Source organism: Stegostoma tigrinum, chromosome 34 (assembly GCF_030684315.1).
Source record: "Stegostoma tigrinum isolate sSteTig4 chromosome 34, sSteTig4.hap1, whole genome shotgun sequence".
Lineage (NCBI taxonomy): Eukaryota > Metazoa > Chordata > Chondrichthyes > Orectolobiformes > Stegostomatidae > Stegostoma > Stegostoma tigrinum.
This window is the reverse complement of record NC_081387.1, coordinates 21,229,471-21,251,150: the sequence shown is the minus strand read 5'-3', so window position 1 is coordinate 21,251,150 and position 21,680 is coordinate 21,229,471. Positions and strand designations below refer to the sequence as shown.

Sequence of the window (21,680 nt, the reverse complement as noted above, 5' to 3'; positions counted from 1 at the left end):
CAGAGGAGGCGGAGATGGGTGTGGAGAAAGTCAATCATTGCATTCTTGGAGTCGCTACGGTTACAAACCCACTGGTGAAACACGGCGTCAGATCCAGACCCCGAGACAGCATAGCGTCTGTTGTTGCAGGCTCTCACCCTTGTACACAGAGGACGAAAAATGTCCAAGGTACACTCTTGGTGACACAGACAAATATAAGATTTTTTTTCCAAGATTAGACCCCTTAGCCTTCCTGCTCCTCTGATGCTGCTTGGCCTGCTGTGTTCATTCAGCTCTACACCTTGTTATCTTAGACCCGTGAGGGTCGTTTTAGTTTTCAGGAAACACTTGCTTTGTTCCTTTTATGACTACAAAAACATTAAACATTCCTTAAATGTGCGCTCTTTGGCTGGTCCGTGAATGGCCCGAACTGCCAGAGGAAGTGGTGGAGACTGGTACGATTACAAATTAAAAGGCAATCGGATAGGTAAATGAATACGACGGGTTTAGAGGGATATGGGCCAAATGCAGGCAAATGGGACTAGATTAATTTAGGATATCTTGTCGGTATGGACAGGTTAGACCGAAGGGTCTGTTTCCGAGCTGTATATCTCTACAGCCCTATCACTGTGACTCCTTGACGTCACACAGTCAAACGATTCATTGACAAGTGCTGCTTGGCCTGCTGTGTTCATCCAGCCTCACATTTTATTATCTTGGAATCTCCAGCATCTGCAGTTCCTATTATCATTGACAAGTGCAGATCGTAGGAACTGCCGATGCTGGAGAATCTGAGATAAAAAGGTGTAGAGCTCGATGAACACAGCAGGAATTTCTGAAGAAGGGTCTAGGCCCGAAACGTCAGCCTTCCGGCTCCTCTGATGCTGCTTGGCCTGTTGTGTCCCTCCAGCTAAACATTATATCGGCTCTAACAAAGGAGATAAACTCCTGCTCGGAATTTCCGGAAAGAAGCCTCAGGGTAAATCGGGCCTTCGCGAATCTGGCCGAGAAGGCTCCAAAATTAAAGCTGGATCCGAAAGAGAAGGCAAGTAAACTTCACCGTGAGCATCATCAGAAAGAACTGAAGCTATTTTGTGAAACTGACCAGAAACTGATCTGTTTCATTTGGCGGGATTTGCGGGAACATAAACCTCACAACTTTATGCCGGTCAATGAAGCTTTTGAAATCTATCGGGTAACGGAAAATGATTTACCACCTGATCATAGATCATAGAATCCCGACAGTATGAAAACAGGCCCTTCGGCCCAACCAGTCCACACCAGCCTTGGAAGCACCCACCCCGATCCTTCCCCTACTTACGCACCGAAGCTATACATCCCTGGACACTACGTACAATTTAGCATGGCCGATCCACCTAGCCTGCACTTCTTTGGACTGTGGGAAGAAACCGGAGGAAACCCACGCAGACACGGGGAGAATGTGCAAACTCCACACAGCCACCCAACGGTGAAATCGAACCCGGGTCCCTGGTGATGTGATGCAGCAATGCCAACCACCGAGCCACCGTGATCTTATATTGCATTTTCATGGTTTAAATTTTCAGTCTGTCGTTTTCCAGGATCAGGTGAACTCTTCTTCAAGCTCTGTCACAGATATAAATCAGCGATTCTAGAAAAGGAACTGGAACAGAAACGAATGATTTCCCAAATCAGTGTGAGGTCTGTCTATGCTGATTTTTTTGGGATCTCTATTAGTTTTGTTTCCTTTATCGTGAGACATTAATGATGTTTCACACCTCATTAGGTAGGAACAGGCGGACAGCCTGCAGATCCGCATCACATCTGAGTTCAATAAAAAGCACCAGATTCTCACTAAGAGCAGCGTCTACTCAGAGATCTCAGGGAAGAAGAGGAGGACTATAAAACCAGTAGAGAAAACCCGTCGAGAGATTCAAGAGACATTAAGCTCTAGTGAGAAGGCTATTTCAAAACGGCAAGAGACAAATAGGCAAAAAGACGAGCTGGCATTTCTGATGGTGTGGGAATATATCACGTAACAGAGATATGTAATGCTGGAGAAACTCATCGGGCATGGCAGCATCTGTGGAGAGAAAACAGCGTTAACATTTGGAGTCCAACTTATCTGTTCAGAAACATTACCCAGTTACAAAACAACTGATTGTAAAATTGAAATAAATGCAACGCTTAATGAAACAAAGCAAAACAAATTTTAACCCATTGACTTGTCCATTCCAAGGTCATTCTGCTTTTGATTTAATTGTCTGTCTGCACATTTCCACAGATACCTACAACACCTCAGGATTGCAATGTGGTGATCTTAATGCAGAATTCAGTGTCACAGAAGTTTCATATTGTTCAGGACTTCACATTACTTTTTTTTTTCCTTTTTAAGTGTACACCTAATTCCATTTTTTAAAAAATAGGGTGGGCGCTACTTCCCGCAGCATGTCAGGCAGTACATTCCCAACTACCGGCCATAAAGAGTGGGTCCTTGACCTGAAATGTTCATTTCATTTATTTGTGCACACTTACTGCCAGAACTGTGGAGCATTTATGGGATTATGTACAACAACAGCAACAATATGGAATTATTTATTTGATCTGCATTGTCATTGTTTAAAACAAATCCTGACAGTCCGGTTTCACCAATCCCTTAAAGATTTGATCCCCCAGTTCCCAATGGTCCAATTTAAAATAATCTCAATTCACACTTTCTTATTTGGTCGTAGGATGTGAGTGCCTGGGCCAGCATTAATTTCTCAACCCTATATGCCCCAGAGAATTTGATGTGAGCTGTCTTCTTGAGCCACTGCACTCATTGGACTCAAGGAACACCTACAGTACTCTTAGGAAAGAAGTTCCAGGACTAGACCCAGTCACACAAAAAGCCACAGCAATATATTTTAAAGTCAGAGTGATGGGTGGCTCGGAGGGGAACTTACACATGGTGTTGTTTCTATGTATCTACTGTCATTGTTCTTTTGGATGGCAGATATAGTGATTTTGGAAGTTGCTATTGGAGGAAGTATGATGAGTCGTTAAAATGTAGGCAGTTCACACCGTACATAGTGCACTCTACTGCCATTGGAAGGAAAGAATGTTGAAGCTGGTGCATGGGTTGTCAAACAAGCAGGTTGTTTGTGCTGGGTGATGTCAAGCTTATTGAATGTTGTTGGAGATGCACTCAATCAGGCAAGTGGAAAGTATTCCATCACTTTTGGGACTTGAGCCTTGGATAGCCTCGGAGAGAAAGGAGATGAGTTAATCATCAGATAAGTTTTAGTCTCTGGACTGTTTTAAAGCTTTATTATTCATTTGGCTGATCCAGTTCAGTTTCTAGTCAATGGTAATACGGAGGATGTTGAGAGTTTGGTATTAAGTGATGGTAATGGCATTGAAATCAAGGGGCAATGGTTAGAATCTCTCTTGTTGAAGATGATCATTGTCTGGGACTCTTATGTCTCAAATGTTACTGGACACTTTTCAGCCCAAGTCTGGATATTGACCAGGTCTTGATGGATATGGGCATAGAATACTTTGGTATTTGAGCAGTCATAAATGCTGCAGAACATTATAAACGTCCCCACTTCTGACTTCATGATGGAAGGAAGATCATTGATAAAGCAGCTAAATGGTAGGGTTTGGAACACTGCCTGTTAGGTCTAGGACATTACCTGTTGGGTCTAGGACACTGTTTTGAGGAACTCAGGGCTCTTGTGCCACAGTGGTATTGAATGTACCTCTGACCAAAGAGGCCAGAGTTCAAATCCATGTGCTCCAAAGGTGTGTAATAACATTTCTGAACAGGTTGATTCAGAAACTGTCTACCCTAAAGAGCTCCTGGAGTGATGACCTGGACTGTAATGAATAACCTCCACAACCACACCTGGTTCCTTTGTTCTCGGTGTGACGGCAATGTGCCCTCTGCTTCCCAATGACGCTAGCTTTTCTAGGGATACTTGAAGATATAAACAGTCAACTGCTGCCTTGACCTGAAGTGGAGTCACTCTACCTCACCTTTTCAGTATAAATAAAGACTGATCTTTATCAGCTCATTTCACCAGCCCATGTCCTTCATGAGTCTGTTGCTATTCTCCTCACTGTTGGTGATTTATTTCTTTCAGGAGGAGGCTAACCAGAAGTGAATTTAGGACACGCTTGTTTCTCCCTGAAACTCTGAGCAGTTTTGAAGAGCCAAGTGGACGTCGTTAAATAACAGAGCTGATACTTTGCAGTTTGAGGCCAAAAGATAACTGATTCATTTAATGGAAATGGAGAAAACTGCTCAATGGCTGTCCACTAAGTTACAAATTGTTGGGGCTTTTAAACTTGAAGTACAGTTACATGCCCCATTTTGAATGGACAGCTTACCTCTCCCTAGCTTTGTAAAAGTCATATGTTCTAACTGCTAATTTAATGTTTAAACCTAGTTGTTCAGCCTCCAAAAAGCTTTTTAAAAACTACAGCCTTATTACAGTTAACAAAATAAACTAATCCAAAGCTGAGTATATGTTCCCTGAAGGTCATAAAAAGTTAATCTATTTCTTCATTATATTACATTATAGTCTATATGTCTGTCTAATTAGCTATGACTAAATGGCACGTAATGTCCGCACTGATCAGAAGGTTCAAGCCCACCCCCAAACATGTATCCTGGAACTCCACTGAAGGTATGCCGACTGTACCAACCGGTTTTCAAGGTATTTGTGAAATTATGTGAAGGGCTCATGTTACCTTTGTGAGTCCTGATGGTACACAGATATGCAGACCCTAATCCCTGCATAACTACTAAACTCATTATCAGGGAAAATGGGGAATGATGGCTCTTTGTCCACCTGCGATTGTCTGTGCCTTTCAGTAATTTCAAACACTTTCAAAAATATATTTGAAACTCTTACATCCTTGCTATTCCTTATAGTGCTAATGCTATTCTTGACTTTTATTTTATTTCACCCCTCAAGTTTACAAAATGAAGTGAGCAAAGGACTTATGGCCAAATTACAATATTAACCTTTAATATTTGCAGGGTTTGCAGGAGAACAGCTAATAAGGAAAATGGAAGATGGCATATTGTTCACTGGACATTTCAAAGGGTCTTTAAAGTACACAGCACAGAGAGAAATGATAAACAGCAAGAATCCAGGCAAAATTCATGTCAATTCACCTAATTTAATAATCTAGATAAGAGAAGGATAAACAAGCTTCATGCCCTCAGATTAACTAATCACTGAAGCCCTGTAGAATTACGTGCAGCAGCCTTTGCTTTCTCTGTTTTTCCTGTCACATACTCGCTCTTAACCCTTCTCCCACACAACCCAGTGGTAGATCAGGAATTGAATGGCACTTAGCTGGATATCTCATATCTACTGAATGCCTTTGGTTGCGGCACAAAGATTGTGGGCATGGGATTACGATCAAGGCAGCCAGAAAAGGGGAGGCAGAAAAAGGCGTTAAAAGACCTTTCTTCTCGACCAGAGATAACTGTGTGGAGCTGAAGGAGCACAGCAGGCCAGGCAGCATCAGAAGAGTCAGGACCCTTCTTCAGAAATAGGGGAGGGGGAAGATGACTGTGAAATGAATAGAGAGAGGAGGGGTGGGGCTGTGTAGGTAGGTGGGATGGTGATAGATGAGTACAGGTAGGCAGTGGTGGCGATTGGTCAGTGAAGTGGGAGGAGCGGACAGGTAGGAGAGAAGATGGTCAGGTGGCACTAGGTCAGGGAGGCAGGGACAAGGGGTGGGGGGGGGGGGTTGGTCATGGATTGAGGCCGGGGGGGTAGAGATTTTAAAACTCATGGCAAAATTAGGCCAATGGGCTGTAGGTTCCCAAGACGGAATATGTACCAACTGTCCTTGCCTTCCTTTCTCCAGTGCCCCATTTCCCCGGGCACCCAACGGAGTCCCTTTATATGTTTCTAGGGATACAGTGGCGACCCAGTACCTGGTCCTTACTGCATTACCAGCAGAAGCCACTACTCTCAGCAGCGCTCTCAGTGGAACCCCTCCAATGGCCAACAGTGGTATAATGGTATCAGAGATAATGGGAACTGCAGATGCTGGAGAATCCGAGATAACAAAGTGTGGAGCTGGATGAACACAGCAGGCCAAGCAGCATCTTAGGAGCACAAAAGCTGACGTTTCGGGCCTAGGCCCTTCAACAGAGAGGGGGATGGGGAGAGGGTTCTGGAATAAATAGGGAGAGGGGGGAGGCGGACCAAAGATGGAGAGAAAAGAAGATAGGTGGAGAGGAGAGTATAGGTGGGGAGGTAGGGAGGGGATAGATCTCCTTCCCAAAATCCACAAACCTGCCTGCCCTGATCGACCCATTGTCTCAGCCTGTTCCTGCCCCACCGAACTCATCTCCACCTACCTGGATTCCATTTTCTCCCCTTTGGTGCAGGAACTCACTACCTACGTCCGTGACACCACCCACGCCCTCCACCTCCTCCAGAACTTGCAATTCCCTGGCCCCCAACCCTTCATTTTCACCATGGACGTCCAGTCCCTATACACCTGTATTCCTCATGCAGATGGCCTCAAGGACCTCTGCTTCTTCCTGTCCCGCAGGCTCGACCAGTCCCCCTCCACCGACACCCTCATCCACCTAGCCAAACTCGTCCTCACCCTCAACAACTTCTCTTTCGATTGCTCCCACTTCCTACAGACTAAGGGGGTGGCCATGGGCACCTGCATGGGCCCAAGCTATGCCTACCTCTTTGTAGGTTACGTGGAACAGTCCCTCTTCCGCACCTACACAGGCCCACAACCCCACCTCTTTTTCTGTTACATTGATGACTGTATTGGTGACACCTCTTGCTCCCAAGAGGAGCTCGACCAGTTCATCCACTTCACTAACACCTTCCACCCCAACCTTAAGTTCACCTGGGCCATCTCCAACACATCCCTCACCTTCCTGGACCTCTCATTCTCCATCTCAGGCAACCAGCTAGAAACTGATGTCCATTTCAAGTCCACTGACTCCCACAGCTACCTAGAATACACCTCCTCCCACCCACCCACCCTCCTGCAAAAATTCCATCCCCTATTCCCAATTCATCCGCCTCCGCTGCATCTGCTCCGAGGATGAGGCATTCCACTCCCACACATCCCAGATGTCCACATGCTTCAAGGACCGCAACTTGCTCCCTGCAGTGGTTGAGAATGCCCTTGACCGTGTCTCCTGCATTTCCCGCAACACATCCCTCACACCCGATCCTCCCTGCCACAGCCGCCCCAAGAGGATCCCCCTCGTTCTCACACACCACCCCACCAACCTCTGGATACAACGCATCATCCTCTGATACTTCCACCATCTACAATCCGACCTCACCACCCAAGACATTTTTCCATCCCCACCCTTGTCTGCTTTCCAGAGAAACCATTCTCTCCATGACTCCCTTGTTCGCTCCACACTGCCCTCCAAACCCACCACACCCGGCACCTTCCCCTGCAACTGCAGGAAATGCTACACCTGGCCCCCACACCTCCTCCCTCATCCCCATCCCAGGCCCCAAGATGACTTTCCATATTAAGCAGATGTTCACGCACATCTGCCAATGCGGTATACTGTATCCATTGTACCCGGTGTGGCTTCCTCTACATTGGGGAAACCAAGTGGAGGCTTGGGGACCACTTTGCAGAACACCTCCACTCGGTTTGCAACAAACAACTGCACCTCCCAGTCGCGAACCATTTTAACTCCCCCTCCCATTCCTCAGACGACATGTCCATCATGGGCCTCCTTCAGTGCCACAAGGATGCCACCCGAAGGTTGCAGGAACAGCAACTCATATTCCGCTTGGGAACCCTGCAGCCCAATGGTATCAATGTGGACTTCACCAGCTTCAAAATCTCCCCTTCCCCCACTGCGTCCCACAACCAGCCCAGTTCTTCCCCTCCTCCCACTGCATCCCAAAACCAGCCCAGTCTGTCTCTGCTTCCCTAACCTGTTCTTCCTCTCACCCATCCCTTCCACCCACCTCAAGCCGCACCTCCATTTCCTACCTACTAACCTCATCCCGCCTCCTTGACCTGTCCATCTTCCCTACTGACCTATACCCTCCCTACCTCCTCACCTATACTCTCCTCTCCACCTATCTTCTTTTCTCTCCATTTTTGGTCCGCCTCCCCCTCTCTCCCTATTTATTCTAGAACCCTCTCCCCATCCCCCTCTCTGATGAAGGGTCTAGGCGCGAAACGTCAGCTTTTGTGCTCCTGAGATGCTGCTTGTCCTGCTGTGTTCATCCAGCTCCACACTTTGTTATCATGGTATAATGGTAATGTCACTAGATTAACAATCTAGACACAGATTACAATGAAGGGGGTAAAGGTGCACATTTCCACAATGATTTAAATTCAATTTGTTTAAGAAGACTACATGGGGTGGAAGAACTGGCAGGAAACAGGTTATTGAAAGAGAGAAGGAAGATGGGAAACATTTGCTGGGCAATTCGCAGTGGCAGAGTTTTTGATCTCTTGTTTGGGTCCCCTGACATTGCCAGTTAAGTGCCTCAGGAAATTTAGTTCACATGCAGGCTTCCGCTGCCAATGAAATGTGGAGGTCTCGTTTCCCTCTGGTTAGAATATACCTATATTTATACCAAAAACAGATATTACTGTGAAAGCTCAGCACGTCTGGCAGCACCTGTGGAGAAAAATCGGGGTCACATCCGTCTTCGTCTCCATCTCCTTTCATCAACCTCCTTTCATCTTCACTCTCTCATATCTTCAGATTCCCACTATCTCTCTCCCTTCATTCTTATCCTATTCCTCCCTCAGTTCTTCAGTGTTTCCTCTCTTTTTGCCAGCCCTGCCCCCTTCCTGACTTATTCTCCAGTCTCCCCCTTCCAAGCGATCAGATCTCCACATTCTATGCTTCTGTATACATTGTTCCCTCTCCCCGTGCAGTTTCAACTATGCAGTTCTTCATCCACTCTGAATCACTGACTGCGTTATGACAGTTTGTACCAGTTCCAGCCTGTCCGACTCTGTTTCCGAACACAGCCCACCGACAGCTCATCTATCAGAAGACCAGACAAGTGTGAAACGTGGAGGCAAATGGCAGCCGCTCCCTGGCTGTCCGGAGAGATTTGATTTTTACTTCTTTCTATTGGGATCGGAAGGATTCACAACAGGGAGGCATTACCGGGAGGTCGGGGTTGCGACAAGGCTGAGTGAGAGCGGGAGTGGCCCGACAGAGAAGGAGACATCGACCCGAGACCTGAGACTGGATACTGGCTTGTGAGGCTGATTGCTGAAAGCATCTATAGTGCTACCACATCCCCCTCATGCAACCACTCCCTCCCCAAGTGTGAATCCCCGGCTGATCGGCGTTTTCCTGGACTATGAAGATGGAGAAGTGTCATTTTAAAATGCAGACAACATGTCCCGTCTCTACACTTTTACCGACACTTTCACTGAGAGGACCCTTACCTGGATTGACGACGGGAAAAACTCTACCCTGCTAACAATCTGCGGGATTAAAGGGCACTGACGGACCCATCCCATAATTGCACCCAGTCCGCCTGCCTCCTGCCAAGCCGTAAGGTGATGGGGACCGGTCTCTGTCAAAGATGGACAGAGAAAACAGGTTAAATTTCGGGAATAAATTCTGTATCGAAACTGGGAGCGGAAAGATCAGCAAGAACCTCTGAAGCCTAGAGGAAAGAAGGAGGGGGAGAGGAGAAATAAGTAGGAGCTCAATTGCAGAGAAGAACTTACCCGGTAGAATGAGCTGTGAGCAGCGGGAACCCGGGGACATTCAGCCTGTAATGTTGCTCCACAGGCGGACGGTGGCGCTACATGACCGTGTTGGAGATGAATCAGTCAGTGGTTCTCAGACTAGGCTCAGTGGAACCTTTCCAGGGGGACACCAAATCAGTTCACTGCAGGGTCAGTGGAGTCTTTTAGGGAGGGGGAATGTCAGATGGTGTTTCAATGAATATTTTACCTGTTTGATAACAGAAGGAGAGATGCTCCTGGAAGAGGAGAGGGAACTGGGCAAAATGCCTGGAGTGGGGAATAAGAAGCATTTTACTTTATTTTAAAAAATCAATAGACAGTTTTTGATCTGCATTCGCAGCTGTCAATATTTCCACCTTCAAACCTCATGAATACTTATCCTTCTTAATGGTGATGGATATTCCCATTGTTATATTTTTCAGCAGTAAATCTTGGATGACTTTAGGTAGGAACAAAGCAGAGGGGAGACATTGAATCTCGACTGTGAACAAGAGGTGTTATCACGGTGCCTGGACTGTTGAGTATTTGATCATTTTTCTGTTTATAATAACCTCCAGTTGATTAGGTGCATAGTACATAGCACAAAAGAGAGTTTTTTTTCCTCAGTTGTGTCTGTGCTGTGCATTTATGGAAGTACACAGCAAAAGTACACAGCAACAGCTTTATCTTCATCAGTACTTTGTTAACTCTTCACAAAAACACAAAGAAGATAGTTGAACACGATTTTTTCTAGCCTTAATTATCCTACATTTGTCTAACATATCCCAAATTATTGCTCCTAAAGATTCTACAGCTGTGAGGATAAACTGACTGCCTTATAGCACCTTATATTATCTTTACACGCATTCCTCGAACATGCCAGTTACGTGTGCAGCTCTCCAGTCCTCTGGCATCACTCCTGAATCCAAATATAATTTGAAAATTATGCCTGATACCTCTACAATTTTCATTAACTTCACTCCATATCCTTATAGGCATCTCATCTGATTAACTCTAATTATACGTAACCTATCCCTGACCCTCCTTATCAATTTTAAAACCTTCAAGGGTCTAAACTACTCCTCTTTCATCAAAAGCCATGTAGTCCTTTCTTCTTTGGTAAAGATAGACACAAATTATTTAATATTGCCTTAATCAGTTTCCCTGTCTCCACTCCCATCCCCGTCTCTTCTTTTTGTTCTCTAATTAGCCCACCACTTCTTTTACTTTTTATATATAGATTGAAGATTCAGATTCCTTTTATATGTCAGCTGCCAGTTTCTTTTCATACTCTTTCTCTGTTTTACTCACATGCTATTTCAGTTACTCTCTGAAACTTTTATATTCAATTTGGTTCTCAGTTGAATGATCTAACTCTTTATTTTGCCATAAACTCATTTTTCCTGCTTTACCTTAAGCTCTATGCCATTCATCATTCAGGGAGCTCTGCATTTGTTTGACTTAAAGCCAAAGAGCTATTGACCATTACAGGTGGAAATAAACCCTTGGGTCCAACTCGTCCATGCCGACCAGCTATCCTAAATTAATCTAGTCTCGTTTGGCAGTATTTGGCCCATATCCCTCTAAACCATTTCTATTCATGTACCCATCCAAATACATTTTAAATGTTGCAGTTGTACCAGCCTCCACCACTTCCTCTGGCAGCTCATTCCATACACACACCACCCTCCGTGTGAAAAAGTTGCCCCTTAGGTCGATTTTAAATTGTTCCCCCTTTACCTTAAACCTATGATCTCTACTTCCGGATTCTGATACCCTGGGGGGAAAAAAAACCTTGGCTATTCACCTTATCTATGCCCGTCATGATTTTATAATCTTCTTTAAAGTCACGCCTCACACTATGAAGCTGTAGAGAAAACAGCCCCAGTCTGTTCAGTCACCCCATGTAGGTCAAACCGTCCAGCCCTGACAACATCCTTGTAAATCTTTTCTGAGCCTTTCGAGTTTCACAACATCCTTCCTAACGTAGGGAGATCAGAACTGAACACAGTACTCCAAAAGTGGCCTAGCTAATGTCTTATACGGCTGCAACGTGACCTCCCATCTCCTGTACTCAATGCACTGGCGAATGAAGGCAAGCATACCGACACCTTCTTTACTATCCTATCTACATGTGTCTCTATCTTCAAGGAACTATGAACCTGCACTCTAAGGTCTCTTCTTTTTTCATCAGCACTCCCCAGGACCTTACCATTAAGTGTATAACCCCTGCCCTGATTTGTCTTTTCAAAATGCAGCACCTCACTTTTGTCTAAATTAAACTCCAGCTGCCACTCCTTGGCCTATTAACCCATCCGAACAAGGTCCCATTGCACTCTGAGGCAACCTTCTCAGCTGTCCACTACTCCACCACTTTTGGTGTCATTGGCAAATTTACTAACCTATCTCCTACCTTCACTTCCAAATGATTTCTATAAATTTGTTTGCTCATTTCATTCAAATGTACTTGACAGTGCCTGAAATCGAAATTCTTCTTTTAAGGCAGCTTATTTATCAATTTGAGTTTTGTCTATCAGCCTTTGAGTACAATTGATCCGGAAAAGATCCATTCTTTGATCTTTCACTATGGCTTTTTCCCACTTAAGTATTCTTATTCGAGAAGTTTTCTGTTGTTTTCCATAGCCAAAATAAACCTTTTGAAATAATGATCATTGATTCCTAAAGCTGTGCCTACTCATGCATGATTCATTCAGTCCATACCATTCTCACGAACAAGTTTTGCAGTGTCTCATTATTCATTGCAAGGGGAATGTACTGCTCCAGAGAATTCTACTGAACACATTCCAAAAGCGCTTACTGTTTTCTGCTCATGACACAACGATTATCCCAGTCTATGCTTAATAATTGAAGTCCTCCATTCAAAGTATTCTATTATTTGCGCACTTCATAGCAATTCACTATCAAACGTGTTCATCTCCCTCTAGTCTGTGGCACATGGACAATGATGAGCAAAGGAATTACATCCTGGAAAGACCAGCCGCTGATGCAGAGAAAAACAGAGGGTAATTGCTGGAGACAGCAACATCACACCATTCTTCTCAGCCAACGATCAATATCCTCACTGCAAGGGATAGCCTGCAAGGCTGTAGTAGGCCTGAGATATACTGTTCTTGGAGCAACTGTGTTTGTTTTACTTCAAACAGAAAAGTGAAAAAGAGACATGCCATAGTATTCAAAACAATGAATCATCTTAACAGTCTAAATAAAGGAGAGTGTTTCCAGTGACAAAAAGACCCAGAGGGCTCATATGTAAGACAATTGCCATTTTTAAAGCAGTGAATTATTGTAATCTAGAATTCACCACTCGAAAGGGTTGTGGGCATAGGCCTGCAGTGATGTTTAAGAAATAATTAAGTAGTTAATGGGAAGAAATATCTAAGCTTTTTTTTAGTAAAGCACAGGTAACTGGGACTAATCCCATAACTATATTTAAGTACTAATGCAGACATGATAAGTCAAATAGTTTCCTTCTTATTCTATACAATCTGCTGACAATGTTGGATGATGCTGCACAGAATGCTCTTCAAAGTAGAATACAGTCCATGTATATCAGTCAGAATGCAACACAAAAGTTTGGGTTATTCTCATTTTTATTCACTGTATGTTGGTGGTGTTTGTTCCAGTCAGTACCTTCTATTTTTAATATTATAATAACATTGATTGACTAATAGACTTTTCTCTGCCACGCTTAATCAATGGTGGAATAATATAACCAGAATGCTCCGCGATAACAAATACCATTTGACTCGATAAACGTTCCAGAAATACGCATGCTCAGAGAATCCCCGCCTCTTTGTAGGACGCCTGCGTTGATGGAGCATGCGTCGTGCAGCTCCAAGGAGCTGAAAGGCGAAGTGTGCAGTCGTGATGTCGTCTGCCGCTTTGCGGTTCAGAATCGGAACTCCTAGGCCGCTGGTCAAGAGGCGAAGGCTCCCGAACTGAGTGGGGTCATCACTTCAGCGATGGCGTAGCGTCGCTGTTTTCGTACGCTGTTTCTTCTGCTGTTTCCGCCGAGTCCATTTCGGAACAAAGGAGCCGCCTGCTGCTGGCCCTGACAGACATGCGCACTGTCTGCTCATAGAGGGTAATGACAGTGTTGGATCGAGCAGTTTCTCCGGCGCGGAGACCTCTGGGCACAGGAGTTGCCATTACTCACTTGCTTTAGGTGCGTTTCTTATTGGATGCTGACTGAGGGTCACCGATCTTGAATTTTAATTCTGCCTCGCTCCAACGGATGCTGCCTAATTTGCTCGGTATTTCCAAAATTTTTTTTGTTTCATTTCAGGTTTCCAGTGTGTTCTGCAACTTATTGCTTTTTTTTCCCTGCAATTACTGCTTACATAAGAACTAGGAGCAGGAATTGTCCATCTGGCCAGTCGAACCTTCTCTGCCATTCAATAAAATGATTGCTAATATTTTCATGGACTCTGTTCCACTTTACCGGTCTGCTCACCATAACCCTTAAGTCCTGTACTGTTCAAAAATCAATTTATCTTCTGCTTTAAGAACATGCAACAATGTGGCCTCAACTGCTTCACTGGGTAGAAAATTCCACGGATTCACAACCATTTGGGTGAAGAAGTTCTTCCTCAACTCAGTCCTAAATTTTCTCCACCTTATTTTAAGGCTATGCCATCTAGTTCTAGTTTCACCTGCCAGTGGAAACAACCTCTCTGCTTCTGTCTTCTCTATTCCATTCTTAATTTTATATGTTTCTGTGAGATCACCCCTCATTTTACTAAATCCCAATGAGTATACTCCCAGGCTACTCTTTTTCTGTCCTCATAAGCAAATACTCTCAATTTCACAATCAAATAACCCCTCCAATGCCAGTACATCCTTTCTCAAGTAAGGAGACCAGAACTGTACATAGTACTGCAGGTGTAGCCCCACCAGCACCCTACATAGCTGCAGGATAACCTCCTGTTTTTGAACTCCATCCCTGTAGCAACGAATGACAATATTCCATTCGGTTTCTTAACTACCTGTGGCAACTGTAAGACAACGTTTTGTGATTCATGCACAAGGACATCCAGATCCCTCCGCACAGCAGCAAGCTCATTTTTTCACCACTTAAATAATAGTCCATTTTGCTGTTGTTCCTACCAAAATGGATGACTTCACATTTACCAACATTGTATTCCAGCTGCCAGTCCCTTTCCCACTCACTTAACCTACCTATATCTCTCTGCAGACTTTGTGTCCTCAGAACACTTTGTCCTATCACTCATCTTAGTGTTATCTGCAAACTTTGACACAGTACACTTGATCCCAACTCTAAATCACCTATGTTAAATTGTAAATAATTATGGCCCCAACACTGATCCCTGAGGCATATGACTAGGCACCCGGGTCATGAAATATAGATAGATGTTGGCGAAGCTCTGGATCTAATACTGGATACTTTTGAGTCTAATGCAGAATAGCAATGTCCAATGTTGGACCAGCAAGAAATATAGTTTCTCACGCAGATTAAAGTGCTCAACAGATCAGCTATGTACGACTTCCCTGTATCATTTGAGGTTATGTTGGAGCTGAACAGAATTTTTACCAGCTCACAGCTGAAGTACAGGTCTACCCTCCACACTCCAGGAAGGATGTGATTGCACTGCGGGGTTGCAAAGGATAGAGCAGTTTAGCTATTAAGAAATACTAGATAAGCTCAGATTGTTTTCTTTGGAACAGAGTTGAGGGGTCCTGATTGTGGTTTTTAAGATTTTGAGGGATATGGACAGGATGAATGGAAAGCTGCTGTTCCCCTTAGTTGAACAGTCATGAACGAGGGGGCATCAATTTAAGGTAAAACACAGGGGGTCTAGGGGGAATTTGAGTCAAACTAATTTCACTCAGAGGGTGGTGAGGGTTTCAAATGCACTGTCTGGGTGGATAATTTCCCAATCTTTAAAAAGTGTGAGTGGCTATGGGCTTAGTGCTGGAAAGAAGGATTAGTGTGGATTTAGTGTAGCTTTGGTGGTACAGACTTAAAAGGAAAAGGAGCCTTTTCCGTACTATATGAATTTTTTAAAAATTGAGAGAATCTTGGAAATAATGTTTTCGCATGCAGTTACTTTCCTGTTTCTTTTCAGTAGTTAAAAATTTTGTTTTTGGTGGTTCTGTGAAAGTTTTGCATGAACTCAAATGCAGAAAACTTTTCTTCACTCACTGGCACACTTATGGCTCTCCTCCCAAGGAGTCCAGAAATTTGTAGTCCCAAATTAGATCTCACATTTCCTTCCCTGAAGGAGATGGGTGAGGCAATAATGTTGTTTCAACAATTGACAGCTTTGAAGATGATATTTACCTATTGCAGGTCCTACAAATGAATTCAGTGAAGTTTCACAAACTGCCTTTGTGTTTCACAAAATGAAAAAAACTGTGCAAAAACAGAAATTGCTAGAAAAACTCAGCCAGTCTGACAACATCTTGGCGAGAAATCAGAGTTAACATTTCAGGTGCAGTGACTGTTCCTCAGAACTGATGGTAGTGAGGAAAATGTTGTTTATATGCAGAAGTTAGCATGCGAGAGGGGCTGAGGAGTAAACAATAGACTGAGATAGAGCCCAAAGAGTTGGACAAACAAAGAAGTGGATAACAATGAAGATGGGAGGGTGAATAACAATTCATGGGGACCATTAGTGGCTAACAATGGGTTGCGTGTAATAGCAGACAAAGTGATGACAAGGCCCGGTGTGTGGGGATAGGGATAAAGACATGGGCCAGCTCAAACCCTAAAGTTGTTGAACTCAATATTAAGTCCAGAAGGTGATAGGATTCCCAAGTGTTTACTCCTCACCCCCTTCCCATCCAACCCCAACTTCTGCATGAAAATTGACATTTTCATAACTACAAAAACAGAAATGATAGAAAAACTCAGCAGGTCTGGTAACATCTGTGGAGAGAAATCAGAGTTTACATTGTGGGTCCGATGACCCTTCCTCAGTACTGATGACAGCTTGGAAAACGTTATAATGCATATACAGAGAAGGTAGATTTTTATTTAGTATTTAAATGACTGCTACATTTCCTCCAGCCACGCCTAAATTGAAGAAGTTCTTCTCCTTTCTCCAACAGGGTTTCCATTCCAATCTTTTTTCCTTGTCGACCATCATCAATTTGCCTGTCACTCCTGGTGTTTGACTCATTTCCATCGTCACATCATATTCTTTAGTGACTGTCTTCAGCTCAGACTCATCCCATGTGGATTCCAACTCAAGTTTCATCCTTCATGCTTTGAGTCTACCCAGGATCACAAGTATCTCCACAACTCTTTCCTGGTATAGTGATGATATCATCAGTGCTGCTACCCTCTCTTGTCCAGATTTGGAAAAGTTTATTTTATTTTGCTTCCGATTTCTGCCCTGCCCTCACTTTCACCTGGTCCATTTCTGACTCCTCCTTCCCTTCCTTGGCATCTCTGTTTCCATTTCTGTGGATAGGCGAGTCCCCAATATCCACTATAAACCCACAGTTACATTGACTATACATCCACACACGGTTGCTCCATGTAAAGACACCATTCCATTCTTCCAGTTTCTCCGTTTCCATCTTATCTATTCTGATGATGCTAATTTCAACAAGGGTGTCTCTGCAGTGTCTACTTTTTTCCTCAACTGAGGATTCCCCAGCATCTTTGTCGACAGGAACCTCAGCTGGGTTTGACCCATCTCCAGCACTTCGACCCTCACCCGCTCTATTCCCTCCTGCAACACTCATAGGTCCCCCTTACCCATAACTACCATCCCACCATCATCCAGATCCAAAGGATGATAAGCCACCATTTCTGCCACCTCCGGCAAGAGGCCACCACCGGACTCCTATTCCCCTCCCTTCCCTTGTCAGCCTTTCACAGGGACCATTCCCTCCAGAATAAACTAATCCACTCTTCCTTCACTTCCAAAAGCCCCCAAGTACATGGCACTTTCCCCTGCAACTGCAGAAGTTCCATTTACTTTGTCACTCCTTGGTATCCAGGGACCCAAATATACCTTGCAGCTGAAGTAGTGCTTCACCAACATTTCACACAATCTGGTCTACTGCATTCACTGCTCACAATGTGGTTTCTTCTACATTGGGGAATTGAAGCTTAGACTGGGTGACCATTTCACAGAACACCTACATTCAGCCCAAAAAAGGACCTTGAGTTTTCAATTGGCTATGTCTTCAAAACACCACCCTGTTCCCTGGCCAACATATTTGTCTTAGGCTTGCTGCAGAGCTTCAATGAAGCTCAGTGCAAGCTGGAAGAACAGCATCTCATTTTCTGCTTCAGGACCCTGCAGTCTTCTGGATTCAATATCGCATTCAACAAATTTAAGGCTTGAGCTCTCCCATGTCCTTACCCCAACCCTGACACACCAGGCTTTTTATCACAGCAATTCTGAGAAATGGTCACTTGACCCAAAATGTTAATTCTGATTTCTCTCCACAGATGCTGCCAGGCCTGCTGAGCTTATCCAGCAATTTCTGTTCTTATTATCATATAGTCTGCTATTACACATACTCCATTGTTATCCACTAACATTCTGTATTAATAGCTTTTCATGCCCCTAGCCAGATCATATTCATTCTTTTGTCTGACTAACTGTTCTCCTCTCTATTGGGTACTATCCCCACCTACCATTTACTCCTTACCTCCTCTCCCACCCTACCTTGTTTATATATATTGACATTTTCCAGGCTACCAACAGTTCTGAGGAAGGGTCACTGGACCCAAGATATTAATGCTGATTTCTGTCCACAGATGTTGCCAGACCTGCTGAGCTTTCCAGCAATTTTTGTTTTTGTTGCTTTGTGTTTTTATGTGTACTTTCTCACTCCCCGTTTCCTTTTTTTTCCAATTCATTTTATAGGACATTATAAGAGGAGAATTTTCAGACCATAAGCTCAAATCAAGCATCATAGGAAAACCTGAAAGATAATCAGTTCAGCAATATTAGTCATCAAAAATGGAAACAAAAAGCACCATGCTCAGCAGGGAGCTACTGTCCACATGTTTTGTTTGTAGTTGAGGTAGTAACTGGTTGGCTAACCTGTTGATACACAGTTGCAGTCACATAGAAGAGAATTGTGTAAATGGCAGGGGTGTCTATGGTAAATAAGTTAATTACCTGATTGAGCTGGGAGTTCATTCATGGTGGTGAGATGATGTTCACTTGCCCTGTTTGTGAAAAGGAATTCACTGATTCATCCCACCTGCTGAGACACCAGCGAGTTCACACTGGAGAGAGGCCATTCACCTGCTCCATTTGTTGGAAGGGATTTACTCAGTCATCCCATCTGCTGAGACACCAGCATGTTCACACTGACAAGAGACCTTTTAAATGTGCTGATTGTGAGAAGACATTTAAAAGTAAACAGGATCTGCTGAGACACCAAAACACTCACACTGGAGAGAGGCCATTCACCTGCTCGAACTGTGGGAAGGGATTCACTAATTCATCCAACCTGCTGAAGCACCAGCGAGTTCATACTGATGAGAGACCTTTTAAATGCTCGGACTGTGGCAAGTGTTATAAAAGCTCAGAGGAACTGACATGCCATCAACGTGTTCATACTGATAAAAGACCATTCAGGTGCTCTGACTGTGGGGCTGGGTTCACTCGATCATCTCAACTCACCATACATCAACGCCGTCACACTGGAGAGAGACCATATATATGCTCCATGTGTGGGAAGGGATTCACTTGCTCATCCCATCTTACAACACACCAACGTATTCACACCAATAAAAGACCTTTCAAATGTTCTGACTGTGAAGAGAGGTTTAAAAGCAGAAATGAGCTGCTGACACACCAGCATAATCACACTGGTGAGAGACCATTCACCTGTTCTGATTGTGGCAAAGGATTCTGTCGATCTTCCCACCTCCTGATACATCAGCGAGTTCACAATGGGGAGAGACCATTCATCTGCCCTGTCTGTGGCAAGCGATTCACTCAATCATCCATCCTCCTGACACACCAGCGAATTCACACTGGGGAGAGACCTTTCATTTGCCCGGTGTGTGGGAAGAGATTCACCCAGTCTTCCCACCTACTGACACATCAGCTTGTTCACAATGACAAGAGACCCTTTATATGCTCTGACTGTGATAGGAAATTTAAAACAAAAAGAGATCTGCTGATGCACCAACGAGGTCACACTGGAGAGAGGCCATTCACCTGCTCCACATGTGGGAAGGGATTCACCCATTCATCTCACCTGCTGACACACCAACGTACTCACACTGGGGAGAGGCCATTCATGTGCTCTGTCTGTGACAAGGGATTCACCTGTACATCCCATTTACTGAGACATCAAAGGGTCCACACTGGGGAGAGGCCATTTACCTGCTCTGTGTGTAAGAAAGGATTTACTCAATCATCCCACCTGATAACACACCAAAGGATACACATGCAGCAGCAGGGATTGGATTCTGCTGATAATGACTGAACTATGTTCATTCTGACAATTTGTGCTCATTTCTGAAGATTTTAGTATCCCATCTAACACCACTTGTGGTTAATGTACTTGATAAATTTGAAATAAATCAGCACAGTTAAAAACATATCCTTGTAGATTTTTATCTTCCACCCAAGTATATGGCATCAGCTGGTTGGAACTCTGAACAGACAATCTAGAAGAAAGTTATACCGTAGAAACAAAAAGTCAACCTTTGACACTATCCAGGAAATTGATTACCATCCACATCTTGTCCCTGTTAGAAAAAAATCAAACATAGCATGCATCTTCTATTTATCAGACCATTTCATTTTGTCCAGTTTCCACTGATCTCAATATTACCACATATATTGGGATTTTTTTTTTTACAAATAACCATTTAAAATGTTTTTTTTTCAATTTTACGTGGAACATCATATGAACCTTACCAATTGACTTCCCAGTGCCTTTTATAATTTACTACTGTGTGCAAAATGAAGGAATATAATGGGTCAGTGGTTATTTTTGGAAATGTTGAGATGGCCCTGTAGCAGGGAGGAAACTAAAGTTTCTTGGATGTTCTGGAGAAATTGGTTTTAAGTCTGATGAATGGAAATGGTAGAGCGGAACCCCAGTGGGATGCATGGTCTGCATTTGCTATGACTTATCATGAGATTAATGAGTTGTGACCAGGAAAACAACAAATGGTCTTTTGGAAACCAGGCAATACAGGGATAATAATGTTATTCTTCAATGGTTACTGACCATTATTCCACTGTTGTTTCCCATGGAATGAATCTTTATTTGCTTACATTGGTTTGAATTTCACTACTGAGTGCACACAAAACACTGAATCTGACCTATTTCAATAACTTTAGCTATTTGTTATTTGCAGACACTTGGAATTGTTTTCCTTCAGCTCCTGCACCATTACCTCTGCTGTCCCTCGTGTTTCATGTCTACATGTTATCCCTTATTAACATCACTCAAATGCAGTTTGTAAATGTACATTGATGACACCCAACTTCAATTTATCACAATCTTGCTCCACCCTCTACTGTTTCTCAGTTATCAAACTGCTCACTCAATGTTCCGTGGTGAATGAAATTTATTTGCAATAACAATTGAGAAGATTGAAGCCATTGAATTAGATTAGATTAGATTCCCTACAGTGTGGAAACAGGCCCTTCGGCCCAACAAGTAACACCGCCCTTTGAAGCATCCCATCCAGGCCCATCCCCCCCATAACCCTGAACACTGCGGGCAATTTAGCATGTCCAATCCACCTAGCCTGCACATCTTTGGACTGTGGGAGGAAACTGGAGCACCCGGAGGAAACCCACACAGACAGTCGCCTGAGGCGGGAATTGAACCTGGGTCCTTGGCGCTGTGAGACTGCAGTGCTAACCACTACGCCACCGTGTCGCCCCATTGCTTATCGTACCTGCTCCAAACTTCATTTCCTAGCTCCTTTCTCCATATTTGCATGGATAAAGGATTGGTTAGTTAACTGGAAGCAAAGATTTGCATAAGTAGGAAACTTGAGACTGGCAGGCTGTAAA

The 21,680-nt window shown here is 43.9% G+C and overlaps 1 protein-coding gene across 1 annotated transcript in view; it reads left to right on the top strand.

The window, feature by feature from the left end:
- The first annotated feature begins 13,502 nt into the window (after positions 1-13,502).
- Positions 13,503-21,680, top strand: part of LOC125446548 (gastrula zinc finger protein XlCGF57.1-like) — a 71,427-nt gene continuing 63,249 nt past the window's right edge. Inside the window, exons 1-2 of the mRNA XM_048520217.2 lie at positions 13,503-13,952; positions 18,549-20,091. Coding sequence (XP_048376174.1) covers positions 18,841-20,091 — 1,251 coding nt within the window. The 5' untranslated portion in view covers positions 13,503-13,952; positions 18,549-18,840. The remainder of the gene's footprint in view (positions 13,953-18,548; positions 20,092-21,680) is intronic.